Source organism: Xenopus laevis, chromosome 1S (genome assembly GCF_017654675.1).
Source record: "Xenopus laevis strain J_2021 chromosome 1S, Xenopus_laevis_v10.1, whole genome shotgun sequence".
Lineage (NCBI taxonomy): Eukaryota > Metazoa > Chordata > Amphibia > Anura > Pipidae > Xenopus > Xenopus laevis.
This window is the reverse complement of record NC_054372.1, coordinates 190967932-190987965: the sequence shown is the minus strand read 5'-3', so window position 1 is coordinate 190987965 and position 20034 is coordinate 190967932. Positions and strand designations below refer to the sequence as shown.

At 42.5% G+C, this 20034-nt stretch overlaps 1 protein-coding gene across 16 annotated transcripts in view; it reads right to left on the bottom strand.

Moving 5' to 3' along the window:
• Window positions 1–14567, bottom strand: part of tcf4.S (transcription factor 4 S homeolog) — a 298455-nt gene extending 283888 nt beyond the window's left edge. For 5 of the 16 annotated variants that reach the window (XM_041580610.1, XM_041580613.1, XM_041580611.1 and 2 more), the window contains exons 1-2: window positions 14173–14495; window positions 12401–12473 (exon numbers count right to left, since the gene is read on the bottom strand). In XM_041580610.1, coding sequence (XP_041436544.1) covers window positions 12401–12473; window positions 14173–14247 — 148 coding nt within the window. In that variant the 5' untranslated portion in view covers window positions 14248–14495. Of the gene's footprint in view, window positions 1–12400; window positions 12474–12669; window positions 12836–12874; window positions 13353–14172; window positions 14498–14549 lie in introns of those variants that run through there. The other 11 variants (XM_041580614.1, XM_041580615.1, XM_041580622.1 and 8 more) reach the window with 8 other exon arrangements.
• Between the last annotated feature and the right edge of the window lie 5467 nt (window positions 14568–20034).

Here is a 20034-nt window from a genome sequence, read left to right as displayed (position 1 = left end):
TAAGTTGCATTTTAGCATTTATTTGCTTGCACCGATCTGAGTTCCAGTTGCATAATTTCAGGGATATTCGCAAATCAGTTGAGTGTATAGGTGCACCACACAAAGATAGCGTTGGAAGTAACTTCTTCTGAAGGCCAGGATTAATTCTATGGCTCCCCATACATGAGCAGATATAAATTGCTTAGCTTATTGGGCAGTGTATATCTGGTTGGCCAGATGTCTATTGAGGACTGCATCGGTTCATGATGTGGTCCTCGATCCGCCTCCCCTATTCTGCTTGTTGTGCTCCAATTGTTGAGTCCTAGGGCCTGCGATTGAATCAGCCTGATCTCGCCCACTTCAAGGTGGGCATGTTGGAGAGGAATCCTCGCATTTGGAGACCTCACCAAACAATCAGATCCTTCTAAGTGTGGCCATGTTTAATTCAGCGAAGAGGAAGCAAGTAGCAATCTGTTTAGAAATTACTGTTTAGAATTGCTTAGGATGAATTAAATTTTGAGCTTTGCAACTTGTATTAGAAAATGGGCCCTCTGATTTGACTATGGGCCATAATTATGTCAATGAGATAAACATATCTCCTAATTTTATTCCTGAGAACCCCCACAGCCTTTGTGGCATGTTCCTGACATTAACACTAAGATAAGGTTATCTTAGTAGATAAGCTATTGAATCTAGACCTTATTTATCAAAGAATTTGGGCAGCTTAAGGGTCAGTGCACACAGGCAGATTTGGGGAGATAAGTCTCCTGGTGACAAATCTCCAATTCCTCGGGGCGACTAATCACCCCGAACTGCCTCCCCTGCCTTCCCACTGGCTAAAATGTAAATCACCAGCGGGATGGCACTCGGAGCGATTTGTTTTCCAAAGTCGTCCGAATTTTACTCGTGAGTGCCATCCCGTCGGGAATTTACATTTTAGCCAGCGGGAAGGCAGGGGATGCAGTTCGGGGAGATTAATGGCCCTAAAGAAGAGGAGATTTGTCTATGGGCACTAATCTCCCTGAATCTGCCTGTGTGCCCTGACCCTAAGGGTGGTGGCAGACGGGGAGATTAGTTGCCATAGACAAATCTCTTCTACTGCGGGATAATAATCTCTCTGAAATGTCTTCCTGCCGGAAAGAATGTGAATCACCGGCGGGATGGCATTCAGATCGCTTCATTTTCCAAAGTCGCCTGAAGTTGGCTCACAAAGAAACTTGGGAGACTTTGGAAAACCGAAGCGATCAGGATTCCAAAGTCATTTTGCGGAGATTAGTCGCCTGCAGTAGAGGAGCTTTGTCGCTGGGTGATCTCCCAGAATCTTCACGTCTATCACCACCCTAAAAGCCTCTGATAAGCTCTTCTACAATCAGAGGGTTGATACCACTCTCTTCCTCTACAATCCTTGTTCAACTGTTCTGGGACTGGGAAGCCAATCCTGTCATTCTGCGGTGGGTGGTTGTCCGCAGATGACAGCAGGGAGGAAAGGAGACCCATGAGAACAAATAATAACAGAATAAGAAAGGAAAAAGGAGGACCTTTTAGGGGAGAAAGAGGAGGGAACTGGATATGCATGAAGACAGTAGGTCTTAAGGTGAACATACACAATAAGATCCACTCATTTGGCAAGGTCGCCAAATGAGCGGATCTTTTCCCGATATGCCCACCAACAGCAGTGCAATTTCGGGTTATTTAAAACGTTCAACCATTTTGAACGTAGGGCCAAATGATTTTGCATTATACAAAGGAAATGGGCGCCAACAGTTTTGTAGGACCACATCAACTAGCCGATGCAGCCCTCGATCCCAGGAAAAATGAAACCTGCCCGATCGATATCTGGCTGATTTTGGGCCTGATATCAATCAGGGAAATCTGTCCCCACACACGGCCAGATAAGATGCCGAATCAGTCTAAAGGACAAATATTGGCAGTTTTATGGCCACCATTACTTGGGTGTCTCTATAGGCTAAACATCCCAAAGGACTCCCTCTGATTCTAAGCACGCAGGACAAGTGACCTTTTACTGTGTCATAAAATGATCTATAATAACTAGAAAATAAAAGAATCTTCAGTATAAGGGGCCAATACAAAAATGGAGTTGATGGGATGTTACAGCGTGAGTGACAAGGGTGCATATTATCAGCCATTAACATAATAATCAGCCAATAGAAGCTAAGCTTGGCCTCCCTTAAAACTCAAGCGTATGAGATGACCAAGGAGACAAATCACAACTCATTCTTAGGGTGCCCTCCCTGCCAGTTCCGAAAGCAACGATGCATTCATTTTGTAGATTTGGAAGATGCATTTCCAATGTAATCAATCATGTGAGCTGCAGTATTTAACATCAAATGTGAAGAAAACGTTATGACTGATCAGTCAAACCAGACAGCAATAATTTCATTACACATTTAGCATCGTGTTCCTCCCGATCTACTTCTTAAAAGTGATCGAGAGTCAGGCTGCTGTGACGTGGATTTCATTGCGATGAAGCTTAATCTTTGGGAATGCTGGCTATTTCTAAAGTTACAAGCAGAGCTGAAGTTAAAACATGTGTTTTATATATGTTCTAAAGGAAATAAGAAAATCCCCATGGCCAACATTGCTCTTCTTTACAAGCAAGAAGCTTCTATATTGGATACTTATGAGAATATACTGTATATATATATATATATATATATATATATATATATATATATATATATATATATATATATATACGTGAGATACACAATTACAATACTTTTGGGAGAATATTTACTTTATGCAATATGCATGGGACAAAGAGGGCTTTGTAAAGCTCCCATCATTTGGTATCATTTGGGATGCCACATGCCAGGACATTTGCTTTATCTCTTATAAAAACCCCTTTATTTATGATATTAAAGGAGAACTAAACCTTAAAAATGTATGTGGCTAAAAATGCCATATTTTATATGCTGAGCTTTTTGCATTAGCCTAAGGTTACAGCTTCTCCATAGCAACAATGATCCAGGACTTCAAACTTGTCACAGGGGGTCACCATCTTGGAAAGTGTCTGTGACACTCACATGCTCAGTGGGCTCTGAGCAGCTGTTGAGAAGCAAAGCTTAGGGCTCGTCACTAATTATCCAGCAGAAAATGAGGTTGGCCTGTAATATAAGCTGATGCTACAGGTTTGCTGATTATTAAATTCTGATAATTGCACAAGAGGTCCAGGTGCACCACCCTGGACTACAGGGATGGGAGGAAGAAAACTAAATATCAGGCTTTTACTAAAAAAATATCCTTGGGAACAGTTGATCCCAAGGATATTTTTGAAATGTATGTAGTTATGAGAAATGAAATGGTAATGCCGATAAAAATACTAGGGGGGTATGTAATTAAAGGCACTTAGTTTGCCCAGGAGCAGTAACCCATAGCAACCAATCAGAAGGTAGAATTTACTGGTCACCTGTTGAAAAGAAAAGATCCTATTGGTTTCTATGGGTTACGGCTCCTGGGCAAACTTAGTGTCTTTTATTGCATATGGGGGTAGGTATCTTATTTCTGGGAGATGCTTCAGTCAAATGTTATGGTTGGTGAAAGGTCTGATGGTAGGCCCTTGGAAACTAAACTGTATAAATATAAGAATTTAGAAACGGACCCTGAGATTTGGGTCATGGCCTGGGAAATCTTGTTATTCCAATTGCCTTAAAGGAGAAGGAAAGCTACCAAAGCAGTTTATTGCCAATAGATTAGCCACAACAGGGAAAGCTAGAACGCCATTTTTATTCTTTAAATGCTTTTCCATACCTGACTAAACAGCTCTAGACAGTCTCCGTTTGTTTAGGATAGCAGCTACCATATTAGCTTGCTGTGACCTCACTTCCTGAGTCTCTCCCTGCTCACTCATAGCTCTAAGCACAGATTGCAGCAGGGAGGGGAGAAGGGAGAGGAGCAAACTGAGCATGCTCAAGCCCAAGCCCTGGAGGTTTAAGATGAAAACAGGAAGTCTGATACAGAAGCCCATGAGTACACAATAGAAGGAAAAAATGTGCTGTTTCTTTTGACAGAGGACTCAGAGCAGCATTACTTTGAGGGTTTACTGCTGTATTTATATAGACCTTTCTGATAAAGCTCACTTAGTTTTAACCTCTCCTAGTGGCAACCTCATCCCCCTGCAGACATTTTTAAAAGGGTTGGTACACTGCCAGGGTTATTGGAAGAAAAATGTAGATGTAGGCATTCTCTTACTCACTCCTATATGCCACATTCATACACTATAATCGGACACAACAGTTAAGAGCATTTTTATTTGAGTATCCCCGAATGCCCTAACAGTTCCCAAGCATGCTTTCAGATTCTCTCCTTGACATACAAAAGTGTTTCTCCAAATGGACCCACAAAACAAACACACATTTATAAGTGAGACTGGAACCCACTGATGAAGTATTCTATCGTACAATGGACGACAAGGCATGAATGGAAATTCAAACATTTTCTTTTATTCAGAAGCAGTTAAATACAAACCAACCAAAGAGAAGGATGTTGGATTCACAAGCAAAAGTCAAGGCAAGCCAAGAATCATGTTTTTCTAGATACTGTACGTTTTCGTTATTTCAGCTGCGTGTGTATTTTCAACGCCAATATCAGTGCTTTCATCAGGAAAGATGAAAAGAAACAGCCTTGGTATTAATGCAGATCTTCCCTATTGTGCCTTTGTGACATCTGCTTGTTGAGGGATATTTTAACGTTGTATGGGCTTGGATGCGGTGCATATTCTTTTTATCACTCTAAGTGGAGGGGAGGGGTGTTCAGAGTCATGATGGGTTTAGAAACCTTCTTGTAGGTAGTGCTGACATAAGGTAAGGAACAGAAGCCACTTTACTTGCATCCCCAGCATCGAATGGACCCATTGGTAGAAAGGATATGTTTAATTCCTTAAGTTGCCCCTTTACAATACCAGGGGCTCCTTGTTCGCTCCAGCTCTGCATCTAATTGACACAATCAGATAATAAGAACACATATCAGTTGTCTCTACCATCGTATTTGGCCATAGACGCAAAGATATTGTCATACGAATCAAAGTTTGAACGATTTCTGGACCATTCGGACATTTTTCATACCATGGCGATTGGTCGTTTAGTTGATGGGACAGGTTAGAAGGTTTCTGTCGGCTAATGATAATATCTCTGCATATATTGCCTATCTCATGGTATCAATGGGTGACTGTCACTAGTATTTGTCGGATATAACCTTTGTACAATTTCTGTCAAGGCCAGAACCTCATCTGATTTTTTAGCATTATTACATCTGCTGAGTGTGCACTGTCTTGCAGGAGTTGCATATTTTTGTCTGTTGTCCGGTACTTCTATGTTGTGTGTAGCACCATGGTCCTAGAGGAACGTTGTTTCGTTTCACTGTGTTCTGTACAAACGTATATGGATGAAATGACAGTAAACAATAAACTCCCTCTAATGTTCATTGTTCCTTTACCACTTTAATCTGAATGGTTAATGGCAGGTCGGAAGATTGAAACGTCCGATCGTTCGTTTGATACAAGGGTGAAATCGGTATGTCTATGGCCAGCTTTAGTTGCCACCTCCCTAGAGAGACTATAGTTTAGGCTTCAGAGTGCCATAGACAAACAAATGACCAGATATCTGATGGTAGTTACTTTCGGCTCCAATTGCAACCAATTGATCCAGTTAACTCTATGGGGTATATTTATCAAAAAAGAGAAGTTAGAGATGCCCACAGTCCTCTAGAGTGAAATTCCGCCACTCTCCGTTCATTTCTATGGGATTTTTAAAGGCATATTTATCTAAAGATGAACTTTCACTTTCACCCATTGATAAATACTCCTATCAAAATCACATAGAAATTAATGGAGAGTGGCGGAATTTCACTCTAAAGGAATGTGGCGATCTCTAACTTCGCTCGTTGATAAATATACCCCTATATGTTGCTTTTTTGGCCTGAACAAGGGGGGAAAGTTGCAGAGTTGCTGTGTTTTTAGTAGTTTGCACCTGTCCCCAATCAAATTTGTTGTTTGCACCCTGAAGTGCAACTACTTGAACTCAGGTCCAGACTGAGAATTAAAATAAGCCCTGACATTTCAGGTACACAGAGGCCCAATCAGCCCACATAGAGGCCCAAACAGCCCCACCAGCCCACTAAATACTGACTTTCTATGGGACCTTATAGCAGCCCCTCTTGCATTTGCCAGAACCCACAGATTGCCAGTCTGAACTCAGCAGCCGCACCCCACTTTTCCTGTAGTGTTGCCTGTGTTTGACAGAGTGAATGGGAGGTGGGTAGCACAGGGGCATCTCCTGGAAATCCTTAGCTTTAATGTGATTTGACTAGGAAGCACTGGGAGATGCAAAGTACTAGGGAGTCCTGCATTTACTGAATGCGTATGACAGTTGCATATTGGTGCCTGTGTAAACTGTGCTCTGCATCTGGGAGCTTACAACTGCCACTGTACAGGTGCAAATGCCCTAAAAGACACCATTGTGTATCCCTTCGAGCTTCAGGACTTCCATCTGGCCTATTGAGGTCTGTCTGTACCTTTTCTATTTGAAGAGTTGTACTGCATGGCTTCATGCTTCTCTCAAACTTGAGCATCGACTTAGTGTGGGTGTCAAGGGGGAAAGGTAATAACAAATAAAAACATAGTTCATAGTTTAGTTCTGCATAGTAACCAATCAACTGGCACTTACTGGTCTGAAGACAAAATTCTTATTGGTTACTATGGGACCTACAGTTTGCCCCTTTAATTCTATTGCTCCATTAACGTTATTATCCCCATTCAGTGGCAGGCGATGTTTCGGAGATATGCTCTTTCTTATTATCATCTAACCGAAATCAAATTGCAGGCCATTCTATAGAGAGAGCCGAAACCCCTACTGAAACGTCCCAGCACATTAATGGAAAAAGTCCCATCAAACTGTCATGCGCACTGCGTATAAACTATGGATTGCACAATAAAACAGCACATAACCATGACACAAAGAACACAATTAAACAAGGCTGTTATTCCCCACTGCAGTATGGGAACAATAAAGTGCCACCATTCTGCTCTCATATACAACTATTTTATCTCTGCCTGGAAACACTGAGCGAGACACTGCTCGGATAACTGGAATAAGCAACAAAGGCATCAAAGTTCAGTGGGGCTATATATCGCTACTGGTTAGAAATCCTGGGGTCTGAGCCTTTGATTGGGGGGCCTGGGGCCACTCAACTGTCTGCTGAACACAGTCACAATGAACAAATACTTTACAGGACTTTACATATTTATTTAATAGGAACAGGGAATATATTTCATGTTGCTTCCTTCCAGCATGGCAGTTTCAGGCACTCAAAGGTTGTGTAGCCCCAAAACATGGTACCAAATTGTCTGAAACCTCTTGCATTGACTTGAACTGGAATTGCCTGCCTAAATTTGGCATGGCTAAGCATGTGGTGTTTAAGGCACATGAAAAAAACCCTTTAAGGTATTACCTTTACGTATTTTTTACTGGAGAGACCAGAAGAGGTAAAGAGCTTTTATAACAATAGGCATTTTATGTTCTTATTGTCACTAATTCTCTTGTAAAACAAACCAATAGGCCATAGACTCAGGGGCTCCATTGGGTAAGACAACCGTGATTCAATTTGAGGAGAAAAGACTTTTCTCCAAATTAATTTCCAGTTTTTTCCCATAGACTTCAATTGAGTTTTCACATGATAAACCATGAGTTACATTTCCTGAATTGAACTGCATCACAAATTAAATCTCGTCCATGATTTTTACATGATAAACCTTTTTCTCACTGAATTGAATCTGGCCCTATAATGGAAGTCTATGCAGACCTGCCAAGAAAGGACTACATCAATAGGTTGAGGAGGCCTTGCCCAATGGAATTTTCTAGCAAACTGATTGATATTCATCTATTGACATTGGTAGGGCAGGTAGCCAGGTAGGGAAGGTGTTGGCCAATAAGATGCTGGATTGTCTGGAGTGGCTGAGTTGGCAGATTATACAGGCCCATGTATGGCCAATCTCTTCTACTTTGAACATGAACATCACATTAAGGCAAAACCCAAAAGTATTTGATATGACATATCCCTTTAATGCATCTCTAGATAATCTGAGGTTGTGTTGCGTTCCTATGAACATAATAAGCCATGGAAACCAACGAAGCTAAACAAAACGTTCTGATATATCTTCTACAGCTGCATCCATGTCATCTGCAGCTGCACCCAGAACCAAAGAGAACTTGAATCCTCTATTTACTTTACAAACAGGTTTCACAGCACGGGGAGAGACCCCATGTGTTCACAAGCATACGGGGCAAAGAGTAAGATTTGGGGGATGTAGAAGTTCGGGTCCTGTAAATGATGCTGACCTTCAACTCCAAGCATCTTAGTTTGTGTGCATATATGTGAATGTTTATGTGAATGTTTAGGATATGTTTGTATGGACCTAAGGAACAAATGCTGATGATGAAGAAGACAACAAACTCTCTTATTTGTTCACTTATTACACACTGAACTGAAAGATGCAATACCGATATGGGACCTGTTATGTAGAATGCTTGAGACCTGGAATTTTCCGGATAAGGGATCTTTCCAGAATTTGGATCTCCATAACTTAAAAACTCATTTAAACATTAAACAAACCCAATAGGATGATTTTGCCGATTCATAATATCATAGTTGGGATCAAGGACGAGGTACTATTTTATTATTACAGAAAAAAGGGGAAAACATTTTAAAAGTATTTCTGTGGGAGATGGCTTTCCTGTAATTCAGAACTTTCGGGATAATGGGTTTCCAGATAACGGATACCTGTACATAAATACCATTTAAAGCTGATTGATTCTAGCTCCATTTCATCATTAATGCCCTATTTTCACGGAGTCAGGCAGATATACAGTGGATACATACACATGCCGTGCCATATTTATATGATCAGAGAAAAGCTACAGATTTACAGCGTGCAAACTACCAGGTCACTGTGAAAACGTGTTCCCAGCTCCTGCCAAGTCTTCAGTGTATATATCGGCGAGCCAACTGCCAAAAGATTCTGAATACACCCACTACTGTTGTGGAACGAGCTATCCCCATACAACGCTGAGCAGCGGGGCCCTCGTTACAAACATTCTTCTGGCTTCATCATGAAAATTCAACAACGCTCTTTCCATTTACGATTCTTAGAAACACACAGACGCACATTTCTCTAGTGTTTCTCCAGTACAATGCAGCAATCATTATTCCAATGCCTGGATTTCCTTTAGGGTACCAATATCATTTTTACAAAAAATAAGCCAATTTGTCCCTTATAACCCAACTTCCCTAATACATGTTGGGTCAAATCTCATCAGAAACCAATTAACTTATAAGTATGTGTTTGTACGGGCAGTAACCCACGCAAACATAGGGTGACTATACATATAGATTACATCCAGGTCAGACTCAAACTCAAGACCCAAATGCCACCAACTCCAGGACTAATGATCCATTCGCTCCATCACAGGAAAACAAAGTCATCAGAAGCATCGTAAGGCTTTGGCTCAACTACAGCTTGCCATAATGATCATTATGACCAAAGCACAGTCTCTTATTTATTTTTGATTGTTTTACTTATTCCTTATTAATACTTCCACCTCGTAAGCATATAGGGCCTGAGAAGTAACTGTTGGGGTGGTACTGTTGATGAACACAAAAAAAAGACATACAGGTATGGGACGTGTTATCCAGAATGCTCAGGACCTGGGGTATTCCGGATAACCGATCATTCTGTAATTTGGATCTTCATACCTTACGTCTAGAACATTATTTAAACACCAACTAAAGCCAATAGGCTGGTTTTGCTTCCAAAAATAATTAATTATATCTTAGTTGGGATCAAGTACAAGGTACTGGTCTATGACAGAGAAATAATGTTTTAAATTGTGGATTATTTTGATAAAATGGAGTCCATGGGAGATAGCCTTTCTGTCATTTGGAGCTTTTTGGATAACTGGTTTATGGATAACAGATCCTATATCTGTATTACATGATCATTTTCGTGCCCCCAAGAACAATGTTATTGATAAATTAAAAAGTGCTGCAGACTTTATATGAAGCTAAGGTTGGTCATTCCTTGATTCTTCTACCCAGACAACAAATCCACAGTAATTCTGGATAAGGATTATTACATTAGGGGGTAAGAAAAGGCAAGAGCTTCTATCAATTCCATGTGTACATTTTTGTGTTCAGGCAGGAGGGGAAGGCTTTTAGGTAAAACCATTGCTCCGTCCCCCATGAGCAAGGCTGGATTTAATACTCTCTGCTGAACACCTGCGAACATCAAACACAAACTGCCGTTTCTTTACCCGGCTGAGAAATAAAGGCCTTTCATGTGAAAAAAATGCTCCATGGGAATGTCAAGGCTGAAGTCTCAGGTTTCATTCCCCTTTTCTCTCTCCCCCACACACAGGCACCGGGAGGAACAGGCTTTTAGGAGCTGATCCACCACAACCCAACGCCGAGTCTATAATGTAGTGTACTCCACACACTCCACAAATGGTGAGGTGCCACCGTGCAATGAAACATGGACTCGCCAGAGAATATAAACGTGAAATATTGCAGCGCACTGCGAAATCCGTATGTTGGATGCCTCATTTTTTTTTTGTGGTAGTAACCATTTTCCTTGAGTTTTAATGTACAAATTTAAATACATTTAAATAAAGAAAGCCCCCCCCCAAAAAAATAGTAACGACGACAAGACATTACATTAAGCTGACAGTTGCTGCTCCGCAATTTCCACACACACAAATGAATGTCATACAATCCTGCATCTTGGCTCAACCCCTGCAACTTCCGAAAAGGAGAGAATGGGTCGGTACTGTATAGAAAAAGCTAATCGTCTTCTGTATTTCTCCATAATTGGGGGGGGTTATAGGAGGAATTGCAGTTTCATTCTGTATTTTGCATATTCATTTGGCATATTCATTCTGCATGCAAATGCAAAAAAGGTTTTAAATAAATGTTTAATTTTCTGCATTTCTTCCACAGCAGCCAAATACGTTGCAGGCCCCATAAAAAAACAACAACAACAAAAATAAAGTCATAATAATCTGCTTTATGATTCCAGGCCTAACCAGGTACAGGTATGGGATCTGTTATCCAGAATACTCGGGACCTGGGGTATTCTGGATATCGGATCTTTCTGTAATTTGGATCTTCATACCTTAAGTCTACTAGAAAATCATGTAAACATTAAATCAACCCAAGAGGCTGGTGTTGCTTCCAATAAGGATTAATTATATCTTAGTTGGGTACAAGCTACTGTTTTGTTATTACAGAGAAAAAGGAAATCATTTTTTAAAATTTCCTGCAAAATATTTCAATGAAAAAGTTGGCAAACGCAGAAATTCTTTTATTCCACGGGGGGAGGTGTTTAAAATGGAAATACTTCTGTGTGCCAAATTCCACTTGCCAGTCTGTTAATCGCTGCAGATAGATAAGAGCCCACACCAATGGGCAACTATAAAAGTTGACATTTTTTTTAAAACAATTCTGACGCAGATCTTTTTCATTTACGGAAAGCCGTTTGACATCCACAGTCTCGGCACAACACGGGTTAACACTTTTATTCCCGCAGGAAGTTGCAGCACTGAGCAAAGTAACGGCAAAGCAATGTGCAACGGTGCCAAAGCCGAGCACAAAATACAATAAGACTATATACATAGGAAATGAAAGTCGCTAGAGTAACAAAGTCGGACAGATACAGTGATGGTGAGATTCGGGGTGAATATTATGGAATTATTATTTGCTGTTAAGCAGCAAAGTAAAAGCACACGTTGAACTTCACACCCACACAGCGAGTGCTGCACTGGATCATTTACACTAAACACCGGATGACAGTTAGTGCCATGATTTCACATTACACCATATGACAGTCAGTGCCATGATTTTCATATTACACCGGATGACAATCAGTGCCATGATTTCACATTACGGGTCGCGCAGATCCCTATCTGCCGGGCACAGGCAAGTGCCAATCATTTAAATAAAAAAAAAACAAATTAAATTCCCAGCTGTTAAAGCATGGCTTGGCCGTGCCTGTGAAATACGTCAACAAAAGGTGGCTTTTTTAAATCTGGAATCATATCAGAAGCATAAGAAATTGAGAGGTAAATGGCCATGCCCACTCTGTGTGCAGGTGATTGCTGACTTTGTTCAAATAAAGAATTGGAATTTTTTTAAAAAAAAATAAACCTAAAGATACCAAAATTTAAATTTCTAACTTAATTTCAGCTCCGAATGAAATCATGGCACCAAAGGTAGAACCCTGAAGATCACCCACAACTACTTGCCAACAAAATCAGCAGCAGGGCGATGGAATCTAGAATCAGTTCTCGACGGGTCGCATGCCCACGCCCCCCCCCGAAATCAGAAAATTTAAATAGTTGCGGGGATTACGTACTTGTTCCTGAAAAATGTCCGCTTGCCAGGGAAGTTGGTCCATTCTTGCCGCTGCTTACAGGAGGGGAAAACATCTGAAACAAACAGAAGCAAAAAGATGAAAATTCGAGAAGCGTCTCTCAGGGCATCGTCTCAATATTCCGCACAATGATAAAAGAAGTTAACGACTTCAGGGTAGAGTTTAAGATTCTGATTTGGAGGGCTGGGGGGGGGATAAAAAATCCAAAAGCAAAAAATAAATAAATAAACAGCATCAAAGTTGTGCCAAACCTTTGCCATTCAAGCTGCCGCAATATCCATCTCATTAATGAATGAACGCCCCAAAAACAGCCGCCACCTGCTTTTAAACTGTCATCCCAGGCAAAGGCAAACCCAAAACTGATTTCTGCTCAAAAATTGCTGTTGTTGTTGTTTGCTTCCTTTTCACATTTTACCACTAATTGTGTTTATTCACTGCTGTGTGGTCTATACGCACCTTCCCTGAGTCTGTGTGTGCGCCGAGGAAAAAAAAAAAAAACCCTAACAAATGAAAACTACAAGGAGCGGAGAGAGAGAGCGAGAGACACAGAGAGAGAGACAGAGAGAGGGGCTGCTGCTGCCGAGTGCCTGGGGCTACGTTTCCTGTCCAAAACTTCCGAAAGCCATCGCTCAACAAGAGGAAATTTCTCTTCTGCTCAGTCCCAGGCGGTATATAGAAATCCAGATGGGGCGAGAGACATGCACCCCCCGGGGTAAGGGGACACAGGTCCAGCCTATAGGCTAATACACAGGCAGCAGCAGCTACAATTAGTGCAACATCCACTGCTGGAATCCAACAAAGTCACACAAAAGTAACAATGTAACGTTGCATGGGATCACCTGGGGAAAAGCATTTTACTTGCCCATTACACAACAGCCCTGGTGCCTTATAAGGAGACTTTCTCTCTCTTTATTCCTCTCTATTCTCTCTTTATTCCCCTATATTCTCTCTCTTTATTCCCCTTATTCTCTCTTTGTCTCTCTCTTTATTCCCCTTATTCTCTCTCTCTTTATTCTCCTATATTCTTTCTCTCTCTCTTTATTCCCCTCTATCCTCCCTCTGTTTAGTCCCTTCTATTCTCTCTCTCACACTTTTTATTCCCCTCTATTTTCTCTATCTTTATTCCCCTCTATTCTCCCTCTTTCTCTCTCTTCCCCTATATTCTCTCTTTTTATTCCCCTCTTTTCTCTCTCTTTATTCAGCTCTATTCTTTGTCTCTCTTTATTCCCCTTTATTTTCTCTCTCTCTCTCTCTCTTTACTCCAGTCTATTCTTTCTCTCTCTCTCTCTTCCTCTCTCTCTCTCTGTATTCCCATCTATTCTCTCTTTCTCTCTCTGTCTTACAGCCAGTGCCAAGGATTTGAGAGAGATTGAGAGTGATAGAGATAGAGAAAGTGTGAGCAGTAGTGCAAGAGGGGATGGGAGAGATTCCAAAGAGGAGAAGGAAAGTGAAGGATGAGGCACAGGCAGAGAAGGAAATGAAAACGAAAGGCAGAAAGGAAAAGAAGAAAAAGCGCAGAAAGGACGCGCATGAGAGAAATAACGCGCGGAAGAATAAAGGTGCGATATTTACCGCTGGGTCACGAGTGGAACTATAGGAGAAGTGAGGAGTTGTGAGGGGAGGGTGGGGGTGATTATTAATTGGGGTTTGCCAGCAGTTGGGCTAGAGGGGGGAGGGGGGTCTGTGTGTGTTTGGGGGGGGGTGTTGGATTGAGTTGAGTCTCCAGCGGTCGGTGGGTCGGAGGTGGTTCTTACCGCACTGAAATCCAGTAAATCACTGAGCTCTTTGTCCGTGCCTAAGGCGGCCATGCGCTGCTGCTGCTGCTTCATTTGCTGCTGCTCAGAAGAACGAGAGGGAGCCGGGGGCAGCACGGGGGGCAGTGAGGGGGCATCGGGGCAACATGGGGGGCGGGAAGGAGGCAAAACAACAAAAGCAGCGGCAGAGACAGAGGCGCCCGGAGCCGAATGGAGAGACGCAAATAGCACTATTCGGGGGGACCCGGAGCCGAAACCCGGATAGTGCTGTTTAGTCTCAATTCGGGCTCCGCGCAATCCCCTCCCCTCTCCCTCCCGTCAAGTCACTTGTGAAGCAGCAGCAGCAGCAGCGGCTCGGGTGGGCGGGGCCTACTTACAGCGAGTCACGCCTCCTCCTCCTACTGTCGCCGCCGCTGGTGTGATTGGTGCCAGGCGGAAGAGAACACAATGCGGGGGGGGGAGCAACACAAACTAAAGAAAAAAACAGGGTCCGGCGGAGGGCAAGACTCTCACTCCCCTCTGTGTCAAACTCACACTTGGTCCGCTCTAAGTTTGGGAGAGAGAAGTGCGAGTTGGACTGAGCGGCCCGGGCGGGAGTGAGAGGGACAAGTAAGTGCTGATGTCCCGGGGTGAGTGAGTGACAGCTCTGTGGGACTGGAGGGACAATGAATGTTACAGCCCCGAGAGGCAGGGCCCGGGGAAGCCGCTAGTCCACTCACTGCTCCTCCTGCCCGACTCCTCCAGGGCCTCTGACACTCTGCTGCCTCCTCCCGCCGCTGCCCCTCGCTCCGACCCCGTATGATCCCGTGCCAGTGGCACCGACTACTGACATCTACTGCCCAGCTCTTCTACGGGCACAGACAGGGCGTGAATTCCTCCTTCTGTCGCTGCCAATGTGACTGTCATTCCATAGAGAGAAAGCGCCCACTTAGATTGCAAGCTCCGCAGGCCAGATGCTTTCTTCAGTTTGCCCTTGAAATGGTGCTTCACCTTTACGTTCACTTTTAGCATGTCCTAGAATGCCTTGTTCTAAGCAACTTTTCAACTGGTCTTCATTTATTTATACTTTTTGAATTATTTGCCGTCTGACTTTTCCCAGCTTTCAAATGGGTGGGGGGTCACTGACCCCATCTTAAAACAAACGTAAAGCTACAAATGTATCTTTATTGCTACTTTTTATTTCACACCCTTCTATTACTGACCCCATGTAAAACATACATTTTCTGTAAAGCTCCACATTTATTGTATTTACTTTTAATTACTCCTCTTTCTATTCAGGTCTCTCCTATTCACATTCAAGTCTCTTATTCAAATCAAAGCATGGTTGCTAGGGTAAATAGGACCCTAGCAACGAGATTGCCAAAATTGCAAACTGGAGAGCGGCTGAATAAAAAGCTAAATAACTCAAAAACCACAAATAATAAAAAATGAAAACCAATTGCAAATTGTCTCAGAATATCCCTCTCTACATCATACTAACAGCGCTTGCCCACCAGCGTTCTTTCACCTGCACGAGGTAGTGCGGGCGCCGCCTGACTCTATAGTTAGTATAGATCTGAGTATGTATAATTTATGTGAAGGTATGTGTAGAGATGCTAGTTTTTTGGAGGGATTGAACTGGATGGACTTAACTATATCATCATAATATAAACATTTACAAAACAGGAGCAGGAGGGTTGTCCCTCAAAGTGAGGACAATGTCTTTTATTTGCTGCAGCTCCTGCCTCATCTGATTGACCCTCTGTATCAGACCAAACAGCAGATCAGTGTGGTGGTCTCACAGCTACTCTGTGTGGCAACATCTGCTGCTACTGATTCTCCTTCCTCTGGTCCTGCAGCTTCTTCTGCCAGGTGAAGATGTGCAGGAGATGGGGTGGTGCTGCTGCGTCAGGTGCTGCTGCTGCGTCAGGTGGTGCTGCTGCGTCAGGTGGTGCTGCTGAGTCAGGTGGTGCTGCTGAGTCAGGTGGTGCTGCCATACACAGCTGGATCGGCTTGGATTCATTCAGCTGGCAATGAAACAATTTCAGTTGGAGTAATACAGCACTTGCATTTGTACAGAACAAATGATACAGGCTGGGGTGTGTCATGTAACTAAAGGAAAACCATCATCTATAACATTGATCCCCAACCAGTGGCTCGTGAGCATTGGATGTTGTTTCCAGTGGCCTCAGAGCAGGTGCTTGTTTTTGAATTATTGGCTTGAAGGCAAGTTTTAGTTGCATAGAAACGTGTACTACCAAACAGAGCCTCCTGTAGGCTGCAAGACCACATAGAGGGGAGCCATTGGCCAATCACAGCCCAATATTTGGCACCACCACAAACATTTTTGCATGATTATCTTGCTCCACAATATAGGGCGGGCAACACCATTAAGAGAGTTTTTTTGCAGCATATAATCTCCATTTGATAGATGATTTACTTGGTCTCTGCAATTATATGGCACTGTTCCTGATATTAAAGTATTCACCTAAACACACCTTTGCTCATTAATAGACTAAATAGGAATCAAGTGACTTTATTGTAGTTAAGAAGAGGAATCTATTTATTCTGTTTAAAACATCTACATTTCTTAATAGGGTCTATTTGACTCCACATAGACTGGCACAGATTTACCCAGGGTGCCCGGATATCTAAATGAAATGCAATCAGGATGCTGGCACTTGGGATTGCCCCAAAATACAGCACTTTTGGACTGAGGTATTAAAGGAGAAGGAAAGCTCCACGACAGTTAATTGCCAACAGATTAGCCACAATAGTGCAAGCCAGAACGCTATATTTATTCTGCAGAATTCTTTACCATACCTGAGTAAACAGCTCTAGAAGCTCTCTGTTTGTTTAGGATAGAAGCTGCCATATTAGCTTGGTGTACTATCACTTCCTGCCCGAGTCTCTCCCTGCTTACTAATAGCTCTGGGCTCAGATTACAGCAGGGAGGGAGAGAGGAGCAAACTGAGCATGCTCAAGCCCTAGCCCTGAAGGTTTATGCTGAAAACAGGAAGTCTGATACAGAAGCCCATGAGTACACAATAGAAGGAAAGAAATGTGGTGTTTCTTTTGACAGAGGACTCAGAGCAGCATTACTTTGAGGGTTTTCTGGTGTATTTATATAGACCTTTCTGATAAAGCTTACTTAATTTTAGCCTTTCCTTCTCTTTTAAGGGTCGTGGGTTCCAATATAGGTCTACCGATCATACGGACGCCTGCATTTTGCCTATTGGACCACTTGGAGGGACTAATATGAAAGTCAGGTGAACGACTGTGCTTTTTACAGCTCTTGCACTATGCTAAAAAAGCCATACTAATGACCTGGAAGGCTGTGGAAGCCACAATGCAGACATTCTGGAAGAAATTAGTGAATGGTAGAAATATATAAATTATAACGATGTCCAAGTGTATGATGTATACCAAATGGAATACCTAGGATATCACTAAATGGAGTGCCCACTCCTGCTAACTTTATCTATTTCCTTTCTTCTTCTGTCCTTTACTTATTGTTTCTTGTTGTAACTTTGAAAATGTAACCAATAAAAATAATATGATAAAAAAAAATCTACCTTCTACATCTGTACGTAGGTCATTAACCAAATCTGAGTGCCGCCTCTTGACGTTCACTCCAGATCCGCTGGACGACGCGAGACTGAGGTTGATATTGCAGACAGGCTTCAGTTTGCAGCGCAGTCTCTCCGTAATATATCTTTCAGTGACTGTATCCCGGGGGTCCCAAGGGGAATATTATCATACCCCACCCGTTTCAGGAACTGAATAAAATAATCTCAGCTGCTGCTCATTCAGCATGCCTGGTCCTGCCATGTTGTAACTGAAAATTTTTCTACTCCTACAAGTATAATAGCAGGGCATTGGGTATTTATACCCATTTTTGACGCGCGTCCTCCAAGATTTGACGCGCTATTGGCGAATTTGATGCTGAAATGCCTAATTTGATGAATCTGCTATTGAATTCAGTGTGCCTCAAATCCATATATAGTGCCATAAAAGTGTTGCAGCAGGCCATGAACAGAATGGAAGAGATTTGGGCAGCACTCATTTCAGAGACCTCGTTTGTATAATTGCAGATGTCTCTAGAGTAAGCACTTATAGGCAGCACTCAGCTTCAGCAGGTCTTTGAGTAATAGTGTGGCAGCAGGCTGCAAACAACAGGTAAAAGGTATGGAAAATTTTAGCTACGAGGAAAGACTGGCCAAGTTGGGGATGTTCACGCTGGGGAAGAGGCGCTTAAGGGGAGATATGATAACTATGTATAAATATATAAGGGGATCATATAATAATCTCTCTAATGCTTTATTTACCAGTAGGACTTTCCAGCTGACACAAGGTCACCCGTTCCGATTAGAAGAAAAGAGGTTCCGCCTAAATATTGGGAAGGGGTTTGTTACAGTGAGAGCTGTGAAGATGTGGAATTGTCTCCCTGAATCAGTGGTACAGGCTGATACATTAGATAGGTATAAGAAGGGGTTGGATAGTGTTTAGCAAGTGAGGGAATACAGGGATATGGGAGATAGCTCATAGTACAAGTTCATCCAGGGACTAGTCCATCTTGGAGTCAGGAACGATTTTCTTCCCCTCTGAGGCAAATTGGAGAGGCTTCAAATGGTTTGGTTTTTTTTGCCTTCCTCTGGACCATAAAAGTTTTTTTTGTTTTTTTTTAAAACAAAAACGCCAGGGACCCCTATAAAAGGGCCTGTAAAGTATTAAAATAATACATTGGTTAAACAAATAAAAAAACACATTTGTGTTCAGTAGCACTGACTTCAAGTTCGGCTCTTTTCGTGACTTCGGGTCTTTTCGTGGCTTCAGGACTTCAAGTTTGGCTCTTTTCCTGACCGGGTCTTTTCGCGGCTTCGAGACTTTGGGTCTTTTCGCAGCTTCCGGACTTCTGCAGTTCGGCTCTTTTCGTGACTTAGGCTTTTTGGCAGTTCAGGACTTCCGAAGAGGCGGCACGGCTTTGACGCTGCCAAGGGGAGCCCAGCTATTTCAAAAACTGCAGCGCAGCCAGGCCCCCATTATGCCTGGTCCCAGTACAGTTCACCCCCTGATGGCAGCCCTGCCTGCTGTTGATGAAGTAGCCTGGGTAAGTCAGTCTTCCAATGCCTGTGCCTGCTGTGACTGGATAGGTTATGAAGTGGAGGCACAGTCCTGTGGGTGCCAGTTGTCCCACTGCGACCCAATGCCGCCTGCTGCGGTTGCAGCTGATGCGCACTACAGTGCCCAGACTGGGCATAGCAAGTGGGCTGGGCTGTTGTTGGGTAGAATGTGCGGCATGCCCACGGCCAGCACTACGACCTCTCCCATCCAAGCCTCACACTGCCTCCCAGCCTTCGTCCCTCTCCCATCCTCACCTCCCATCCCACCCTTACTCCCTCTCCCATCATTTTGGTCGCACCTAAACTACCACAAATATTTTTTTTTTTAATATTTAGGGGAAGGAAAGGAAACATTAATCGACTAAACTAAAAACTCTTAGTAATAGTGTGCACCCACAAGGTATGCACACCAACATTGGTGCAAACGAATGGGATGCATTGTTCAGAAACCCATCATCCAGAAAGCTCCAAATTACAAGAAGGCTATCTCTCATAGACTCGATATATTAATTAAATAATTCAAATTTAAAACCGTATTTCCTTTTTCTCTGTAATAATAAAGTAGCTTGTACTTGATTCCAACTAAGATATAATTAATCCTTATTGTAAGCCTAATTGTACTGATTTATTAATGTTTTAAATTAATTTTTAGCAGACCTAAAGGGATTCTGTCATTATTTATGGTGTATTTTTGTTTATAATTTACACTGAAAATAATTCACTCTACCATATTGAATGTTATTCCTGAACCAACATGTAT